This window comes from Vigna unguiculata, chromosome 7 (genome assembly GCF_004118075.2).
Source record: "Vigna unguiculata cultivar IT97K-499-35 chromosome 7, ASM411807v1, whole genome shotgun sequence".
Lineage (NCBI taxonomy): Eukaryota > Viridiplantae > Streptophyta > Magnoliopsida > Fabales > Fabaceae > Vigna > Vigna unguiculata.
In genome coordinates, this window is record NC_040285.1 from 14,873,884 (window position 1) to 14,884,018 (window position 10,135).

Sequence of the window (10,135 nt, forward strand, 5' to 3'; positions counted from 1 at the left end):
AACAGAGTGAAATAACCCATATATGTAAAACTCCAATTGAATGTAGAAGCTATTGCTTCCTGCACCCCATCATTTATTTTAATTCCATTCCTACCCGTGTTGCTGAGGAGGTGGTGAGGTCCTGTGGGAGATAAGTATGGATGTTTTTGTGGTGTGTTTTCATTGTTGAAGGTAACATTAGTGAAAATCGAATTCCAAAAAATACTTCCTAAAAACATGATTCAAACGTGGGTGGTGCATTATTTTCTGGAATAGTGTTTCCGAAATTGTAGTTATAGTTCTGGAAAACTTAATCCATAAAAGTAATTTAAATTTTATTTGGAAAGTAAGTTCTAAATAAAATTCGAAACTGAAAATTTGCATTTCGGAAATACAATTCCAGAGAGCAACCAAATTTAGATTTCCGGAATTAGCGAGTTCGAAATGAAAATTGTGTGTTCCAAAATGACTTTTCGGGAGCAGATTTTCTGGTACATTGAACATTTTGTAAAATTATTTCCGAAAATAGAAAAATAATAGTTTTTAATTCATGTAAATTGATATTTGGCAGAAAATAATATGGATCAATTGTTATTGACGGAGATATTTGATGAGTTTGAAATGTATGGGAATGAAGATGATGTTGATAACCGAGGTTATTATTAGAATTTACCTTAATAATGGTGTGCAGGAAGACATTTAAGGGGTACAATAAACAATTCCATTAAACTTATTATTTTAACTAAAATCTAAAGGCTTCATCTCATAAATTTAAGAAATTTAAATTCACTTCCTATTAAATTTGTATAGTTTATTAAATCTTCAAAATTTAAAATTTTTCAATTGAAGTTCTCTGGTTAGATTATTATGTTAATTATGTGATGTAGTAATTAACTTGTATTGATATATTATTTAAATGACGCTATATAATATTTTTCTACAAGATACCTTAACCATAAAGATTTCTCAGATTTATTGTACTTAAAAAAATTCTTCTAAATTTAATTAAAATTATAAAATTACAAAAATATATTAAAAAAATATAAATTTTAATATTTTATTTTATAATTTTATATTTTATATTTTTTAATTTAATTAATCTTAAAATATCTTTATTAAATATGGTAAATCTTTAAGAAATCATGTTCATCATTCCTGTAAAAATATATTATGTGGTGAGATCTAAGTAAAGTGATAGAGCAAAATAATTCTCATGTCACATAATTAATAGAAAAATCTAACTAAAGATATTCAATTGAAAACTTATAAAATTGTGAAGACTTAATATACCATAAAAATTTAATAGAAAATCCATTAAAATTTTCTAAATTTATTCTTAGTCTTTTAATGAAGCGGTGAAGAACTTCAGGATAAACATATCCTCCATATTTTGAACTGGTTCACTCTTATAAGACAAAGCTTAAATAAATAATTGACACGTTGAGACCAAAACCATAACATAAAAATTAAACAGATATTAATCTATAATCACTATGATCTCATCCATTATACTGATTATACTGGTTAATGTAATATCATTAATTGGTTAATTTAAAATAAAGGATATTATTTGTCTTGATATTGATACAGAAATTTTTAAGATAATGATATCAGTATTTTTTTTTTTCTCTTTCTAAATGTAGATGAAAGGTAAATCAATATTTTGAATTTTCACCATTTATGGACAACGTGACAGTTTAATAGTAAGAGATTGTAAATCCAAAACCTAGAAGCAACGTATGTTTGAAGCATCAGTTTAAATTATTTTTTTCCTTCTGTATCAACAAAAATGAACTAATACACAAGCTGCAAAAGCTTTAGCTAGATTCAGTGATTTAACTGAAATTTTGTATAAAAAGGACTATTTAAAAAATAATATTTATTTAATAAAATAAAGGTAGTACTATTGGGAAATTTATTTATGAGACTTTTATTGTTGTTATTTTGAAGAAAGTGAGAATGAAAAAAAAAACAATATTATACAAAAATCCAAAGTTAGAAGGTTTAGGGTTTTAAGTTTTAAGTTTGTGAGGTGACATAAATTTTATGAGATTGATTCGTATCTTATTAATTTGGTTAAACTTTACTAGTAAAATCTTTTGAAAATTCATTTATATAAAAAAATAGTAATAAAATGTGGACTGGGAAAACCTTTCGATAGATAATAGTTTATTTAGTTGGGTAGTCTTAAAGTTATGTCTAAATAAAATAGTTTAAAAAAAATTGTCCTGCTGTCACTAAATAAAGCAATTTACGCTTATGAAATAAAATAGTTATAAAGTATCTTTCGTTTATTGGCGGTAATAATAAAGATGAAATAAGATTTTATGTTTTATCAGTAGCAAGTTGAAGTAAAAATTACAAACTGAAGGGAATTTTCTGAGGAAAGTGAGGGAAATTATGAGAAGAAAAGGAAAAGGACGTAGAATAAGTTATAAATAAAAGATGTCAAAGTTATGATGTGCCAACTTAAAATTGACGTTTATAAGCCAACAATCTGATACAAAAAAAAAAAGGTGCAAATGCAAAGAATTGTTAACAAAAACATGCCTATCCTTTATATTACCAGATCTATTGCATAAGACAGTGGAGAGTAATGTTTCTATCAACAACTAAATGGACACAATGAGATCAACAATCAGCTTTTGATTTACAGAAAATCTAGTACAATGAGATCATCAATCAACATAGATGCAATGTAAAAAGACAACTTTTGATTTACCAAACCTGAAACACAGTTGCAGGTGGTGTGCCCAAAATTTCATCATCAAGCAAGATTTTCAGTTTGTGTTTCGTTTTAAAAATAACTAGCATGTTGTGAACCACGTGGTTCTTAATCACCGAAAGTATGTGTAGAAAGAAGGCAGAAGGGTTTTAGGTTTGGGAGAGAGATTAGCTAATAGTTGCATGAGCATGCATGCATGCATGCAGAATTGAACAAATGAAGTAATTGTGAACTCAAAATCAAATCCACGACTTGCCAACTCTGAGGGTGATGGTTACATTGAAGTAGTAGTGCTTATCCTTCTTCCTTTATCATCACTCTTAACCTTCCATTTCTTATATTAGTAATACCCTTCTGCTCTCTCCGCAATCCACGCTTGCTACTTGCAATGGCCATCACTGCTGCCTCACCTACTGGTTCTCACTCCCGAAATGGATTCCGTTTCTCGGACCAGGTATTCACTTTTCTCATTCAATTTTCTCCAACTATAATTGTTTTCTTACTCAACAATTATGATACATATAATTTTTTAACAATGGATTTGAGTGCGCAAAGCTTCTGTTGTGTCTTCTTTTGCAGGAAAATGGAGACTACAATCAACACAACTATGGTCAAGCATTCTCAGTGGCCGGAAGTGGTGAATGCCATTTTTTTTTTCTATTAATTTTGCATTGGAAATGGAAACAAACTCTAACTCCTTAGTAGCTAGTTATGCTCCACCACAATGGTTTTCCTATCTCTGATCTTTCTTTCTGTTGTTCTGTTCTGTAGAGGATTTTGAAGGACAGAAAGCATTCTACAGAAATGAAGAGAAACGGAAAGATAAGAGAAGTTTAATGAGCAACAACCAAGAAGACGACAATCTGTAAGTTTGTCACCATAATGAATTAAAGAACTCATAATCTTTGTAACTTAAATTTATATATGTACTATTAGAATAAAACGTTATCCAATTTATTAACGTAAACAAATTTAACACTGACAATGTATATATGAAACTACTTTTTTCTATCTTTAACCTTTATTCAATGCAAGAATAAATACTCATAATAAACCATGATTACATAACACATAAAAAACCTTTCCACTGTAAAAATTCTTGCAGGTTGGGTGAGGCAAGGCAACCATTGTGGCGCAAGATTCCAATAGCTTCAAGCAAAATCAACCCATATCGCATAGTGATAATCTTGCGTGTGGTTATCCTAGTTTTCTTCTTCCACTTGCGCATCACAACTCCAGTGCATGATGCACTTGCCTTATGGATAATCTCTGTGGTGTGTGAAATCTGGCTTGCACTATCTTGGATGGTTGACCAACTCCCCAAGTGGTTCCCTATTACTCGTGAAACTTACCTTGAACGTTTGTCCTTAAGGTTTGAGCGTGAAGGGGAGCCAAACCTTCTAGCCCCGGTTGATATCTTTGTAACCACTGCAGACCCTTTTAAGGAACCACCTATTCTAACCGCAAACACGGTTTTATCAGTCTTGTCTGTTGATTACCCTGTTGAGAAGGTTAGCTGCTATGTCTCAGATGACAGTGCTTCAATGCTTCTCTTTGATACCTTGTCAGAAACTGCCGAGTTTGCTAGAATATGGGTTCCTTTTTGTAACAAGTATAACATTGAGACAAGGGCACCTGAGTTTTATTTCTCTGAGAAACTTGATTACTTGAAAGATAAGGTGCACCCCACATTTGTTAAGGATCGCAGGGCTATGAAGGTGAGGACTACACAAATAAACCATCAAAGTTTCTTTTTTTATGCTGTTCTACTGCCCATGTCAGACTTGAGCATTTTCCTTTGCACTTTTGCAGAGAGAATACGAAGAATTCAAGGTGAAAATTAACGTACTGGTTGCAAAGGCTCAGAAGAAACCAGAAGAAGGGTGGGTTATGAAAGATGGTAACCCATGGCCTGGGAGCAACATGGATGATCATCCAGGAATGATTCAGGTTTGTGTCTGTAACAAAAGTTAATTTTTATTGATTTATGTCCCCTAAATAAAAGTGTTAATCTTCAGTCCAACAAAACAAACACTTAAAAAATGAATCCACGGACTTGTCTTCGCAGGTATGTCTAGGAAGTACTGGCTCACTGGACAAGGAAGGCAAGGAACTACCTCGGCTTGTGTATGTTTCCAGGGAAAAACGTCCTGGATATCAACACCACTGGAAAGCTGGTGCCATGAATGCTCTGGTAAGTAGCTTAAAGCCTAAAACTTCAAATATGAATTTTAATTCCATTCGTTTATAAGAACATGATATCAGCACAACTGTTTATAATCTTTGCACTGTTGTATTTCCTCAAAAGGTTCGAGTTTCTGCTGTGCTTAGCAATGCACCTTTTGCATTAAATCTGGATTGTGACCAATACATCAATAATAGCAAGGTTCTTAGGGAGTCTATGTGCTTTTTAATGGACCCCCAACTTGGAAAGAAGTTCTGTTATGTACAATTTCCAAAAAGGTTTAATGGCATCGATTGCAATGACAGATATGCTAATCACAATACTGTGTTCTTTGATGTAAGGACTATTTTTCTAAACTTACATACAAATTGCAATTTCATTAACTGATCCTTACTCCGTCTTTGAATTTTGCTTTCTTTGTACATAGATCAACATGAAATGCCTTGATGGGATTCAAGGTCCTCTGTACGTTGGTACTGGATGTGTGTTCAACAGGCAAGCATTATATGGCTTTGATCCACTTTCTGATAAAAGGCCAAAGATGAAGAGTTGCTGCTGGCTTTCATCCTGCAGCTGCAGTTATAGTGACTCCGAGTCTTCATCTGATGACGAGACTGATCAAGAGCTTGTAGACTTTGATGACGAAGAGGAAGAGGAATTATCCTTCATGTCCATGAAAAGTTTAGAGAAACGATTTGGACAATCACCGGTTTTCATTGCTTCTGCTTTGATGGAAGATGGTGGACTTCCCAAAGGCACAAACACCCGAGTACTGATTAAGGAAGCAATTCATGTTATAAGCTGTGACTATGAAGAGAAAACTGAATGGGGAAAAGAGGTAACCAAGTTATTGCAAATGAACTATTTCCCTTTTGAAATGAAAATTGTTATATAGATTTGTAGTTAGATGAGCTCCAACGCACATCAAGAATTTCATGACTGCTAAGGAATCGAGTCTTCTTGACATTTTGTTCTTCTGCAGATTGGGTGGCTATATGGTTCAGTGACAGAAGACATCTTAACTGGGTTTATCATGCATTGTAGAGGATGGAAATCAGTGTACTGCATGCCAAAGAAAGCAGCTTTTAAGGGATCTGCTCCTATAAATCTATCAGATCGATTACACCAAGTTCTGAAATGGGCTTCTGGTTCTACTCAGATTTTCTTTAGTAGTTATTGCCCTTTGTGGTATGGCTATAGTGGAAAACTCAAATGGCTACAGAGGTTGGCCTACACTAATTCCATCGTCTATCCATTTACTTCTATCCCCCTGCTGATCTACTGTACAATTCCTGCAGTCTGTCTTCTGACTGGAAAGTTCATCATCCCCACTGTAGGTGCAAATTAACTTGAATACCGCATGCTTTTGGTTTTCTCGTTAACATAACAAGAATGCTAGTAACACACACACACACTCTAACAGAAGCACACACTCATTTATTTTACGAGTTATTGGAGATTACAAATTCATAAGCGGAATTCATTATATAACAAGACTAAATTTTTTACTTCTCAAAAACTCGGTCAATAGAATGTATTCGAAAGATTATAGTTAACAATTACTTAATACACGATTACTTTTGAAAGAAAGAAAAACAATTTTATTGACAATATCGTCTGACTAAAGTTCTCTTTTTGTGCAGCTGTCAAACCTTGCTAGCATTTGGTTAATGGCCTTATTTATCTCCATCATCTTAACATGTATGCTAGAGCTTCGTTGGAGTGGGGTTAGCATTCATGACTGGTGGCGCAATGAGCAATTCTGGGTCATTGGGGGTGTATCTTCACACCTTTTTGCTGTATTTCAAGGTCTTCTTAAAGTTGGAGGAGTAAACTCTAGCTTCACAGTGAGAGCAAAATCAGCACATGACACTTCATTTGGACAGTTCCATCTCTTCAAGTGGACTAGTCTTCTAATCCCACCAACAAGTCTTGTGATCTTAAATATGGTGGGAATTGTGGCTGGAATCTCTGATGCCATTAACAATGGCTATGATTCATGGGGACCTTTCTTTGGGAAGCTTTTCTTCTCCTTGTGGGTCATTGTGCACTTGTATCCTTTCCTCAAAGGACTAATGGGAAAGCAAAACAGAACCCCTACCATTGTAGTCCTCTGGTCAATACTTGTAGCCATAATTTTCTCAATGATTTGGGTGCGAATTGATATTTTCTTGCCCAAGCACACAGGTCCAGCACTCAGACAGTGTGGGATAAGATGCTAAGGTGATGGTGCGTGCATATAGACTAGTATGGGCATTTTTCTTCCTTTTGGGGTATTAACTTGTATAAGAAAGAGAACAATTGTCTTTAAAGACCACTTGAGTGCAATTGTGCAACAGATTGTGTATCCTTTATAGCTTGGATAGCTTATGGTGCAAGTTTCATCGGTTCAAACAACAGAATGTACATGAGATATCATGATTTATTTGTCATCATGGAAACACAAAAACGTGACCTCACCAAGAGACTGCACAAACATTATTGTTATTACTAGCTATAAACAGCACTTGAATTGCGAATAACATGATCAACATTAAAGCCTTGACACTCTATCACATTTATAAAAGAATAAATAAAATAGATTCCCTACACAATTCACTCCCTCTCCCAAACCACACACTATTGCAAGCTTGTCTAAAATACACGAGGAACATAAGAAGCAGCACCTCTATTCAAAGCTTTCTCTAATCTTGTCTCAAAAGGGGTTGAGTGCCAATTCACTCTCTTATCCTGCACAACCACACCAACGTATGTCCAAATCAGAATTCACCCTCAACTTAAGAGTAATAAACATCTCTTAAAGTTCACCTCATCTTTACCTCTCTGTACTTGCTTGTTGAGTTCGGAATTCCTTTAAAGGAAGAGGCTGAGCCAGAAGCTCCCGCTGAGCCTGCAACATTCCAGTAGGTCCCAACAGTGCCAATAATAGGCATTTCATCTGGACTCCTACTAGGTGACTTCCTTGGAGAAGAAGTAGCCGAAAATTGTTTGATCTCTTCTAGTGTCAATGCACCTAAAATTGGCCTATCTTCGTGACTTAACCCAGAATATGGACTTTGTGGGGTGCTCCTGTCAGGGGTACCAGGAAATAAAGACACTGAGCCAGCCTTGTTAACAGGTGTAGTTTCTGGTGAGACCAACCAATTTGACAGGCTGGCATCAACAGGGATCTCCTGCTTCAACTTCTTTGGTGTGTCACTTTCTGATTTCAAGCTGAAAGGTGATTCTTCCACACCTTCCCCAAACTCGTTTTCTTTCTGGGGTCTTAAGGGTGTTTTCTTAGCCTTCACAACTTTCCACTGAGTCAGATTCTCCACTGGTTTGAGCACAGGATGAACATAAACATTTCTGTCTCTAGCATTGAGGTTGGACTCGATTGACTTCGCATCAACCTCTTCAGAAAACACGTGATCAGCAGCAGTAGTTGCTACCATGCCATCTTCTCCAAAGTTCTCCCCCAATTCTTTGCACTCTTCTCTGATGACATCATCATCCTCATCACTAAGATCACTGTCCCCATAATCAATCTCTTCCTCCTCGTCCTCACTGTCCCGGCAATTCTGGTACCTATGGTTGGGTGGGTAAGACCCCGTTGAAGAAACACAACTGTTATCTTCAGAGGAAGATGACTTTGAATGAACCAAAGCTTCCTCCTTTCCACCATCCTCACTCTTCCTCTCTCCAACTTCATCCACCAAGGTAGGTTCATAGGTCTTGACGCTGGAATCAAACGTAACTTTCTTTCTGCTACTTACACTGAGTTGCTCCTCACTTTTCTCCCTGCATCAACCAGAGAGGCAGAAAACAACATTTATCTCCATCCAAAAGCTTCAAAAAATAGAAAGTAACCAATGAAGAAGATCATGGATTGAGACTACTTACAGGAGTTGTGGTATAGGGTTAACGGCATTTTTGGAGCAATCCGGAACCAAAGAGACAGTAGGTTGCTCTTGCTTGCCATTGCTACTACCATTTCTCTGAAAAAAAAAAAGATTAAAGAAAAACAAGAAAAGGGGTTATGGCAATGAAAGAAAAGATAAGATTTTTATCAAAAACTGGAAAGACAAGAAACCAAAAAAGAGAATCTTGGGGTGGTTGTTGAGAAGGGAGGAGAGAATTGAAAAGTTTCTTACAGGAACCTTGCGCTTGTTGTTTGAGTGTTTGGAGGAACCAAAACAAGCAAAAAAGCAACCCATTCAGAGGAAGAATGTTTGGAAGAAGGGTAGTAGGTGGTGATGAGTGGGGAGTGGTGGCATCAAATACATCAAATACAGAAGAAGAAAAAAAAACAAAAGAAAAAGAAAGAGGAAGAGCGTGCTGGGGCCTGAGAAACGGTCAACAAACCTGAAAGCCTCTTTCTCCTTTCACCAAAATTGTATTTTATTTGAAAAAGTAGAAACTAACCGTTACATAGACCATTATTCGAATTAATTATTGACGATTTTTGGTGAATTCCGTTTCTTTCCATTATTAAAAAGATTTTGTCGTGTCGTGTCTTCGTTTTTCCGATGAATTATTGCATCAGAGATTCAAATTACTTTGAAAATTTGCTCCATCACCATATCAGACACCATGTCTGCGCGGTACGGGTAATCAGCTACCCGCTATTTGTTGGGTATCAAAAAAGTTAACATTAAATTGCAATTCAAATAGAATTTCATTAAATATAAGGATAAATAAATTTATCATTTATAATAATAATAATAATAATAATAATAATAGATGTTTTTTATATCTCTAGCACAATTGAAAAAAAAAAGTTCACATGACAAGCCCATTGCAAGATCGTAAAAGGCCATAAGAAATGCCGAATTTTAAACATGTGAGATGTCTTTCTCAACACTGGTTCCCTACTTAACTTTAAATCCCCGGTCACATTTGTTTTAAAACGAACTCACGCTATACTCGTTTTTTCTTTCTTCATGTAGAGGGACATCATCGAAAACAATCGGAACACACGACATCATCGTCAAATAATGTAAATAACTAACATAGTCGCACACGTAATTCACCCTTTTATATATCGACTTATTTCTTCTGAATTTGCTAATTTTTATATAGTTTAATTATTCAAATCTACTTTGATAAATATGTGTCAATTTGATACCTTCATAATACTTATTTTAAAATTTGTTGTTTATACGGTAGTGATTTTTTTCGTTTCTCTTTGAAATTTTCAACACATAGGAAAAAAAAGGGGACTTTCTCATCATTTACGTTTTTTGGATTGAAAAAACCTAATCTGA

The 10,135-nt window shown here is 34.9% G+C and overlaps 2 protein-coding genes across 2 annotated transcripts; one reads left to right on the top strand and one right to left on the bottom strand.

Annotated features, from left to right (window-relative positions):
- The first annotated feature begins 3,035 nt into the window (after positions 1–3,035).
- LOC114192209 (cellulose synthase A catalytic subunit 4 [UDP-forming]-like) lies at positions 3,036–7,253 on the top strand. The gene is made up of 10 exons (XM_028081852.1): positions 3,036–3,158; positions 3,284–3,341; positions 3,476–3,569; positions 3,810–4,422; positions 4,517–4,654; positions 4,773–4,898; positions 5,013–5,225; positions 5,317–5,727; positions 5,872–6,222; positions 6,533–7,253. The coding sequence occupies exons 1-10, from the start codon at positions 3,093–3,095 to the stop codon at positions 7,109–7,111; spliced, it is 2,649 nt and encodes an 882-aa protein (XP_027937653.1). The 5' UTR covers positions 3,036–3,092; the 3' UTR covers positions 7,112–7,253.
- Positions 7,254–7,293: 40 nt separating this feature from the next.
- LOC114192210 lies at positions 7,294–9,249 on the bottom strand. The gene is made up of 4 exons (XM_028081854.1): positions 9,023–9,249; positions 8,772–8,866; positions 7,709–8,669; positions 7,294–7,619 (listed from the first exon to the last, which is right to left on the bottom strand). Exons 1-4 carry the CDS (start codon positions 9,083–9,085, stop codon positions 7,524–7,526), a joined length of 1,215 nt encoding a protein of 404 aa, XP_027937655.1. The 5' UTR covers positions 9,086–9,249; the 3' UTR covers positions 7,294–7,523.
- Positions 9,250–10,135: the final 886 nt, after the last annotated feature.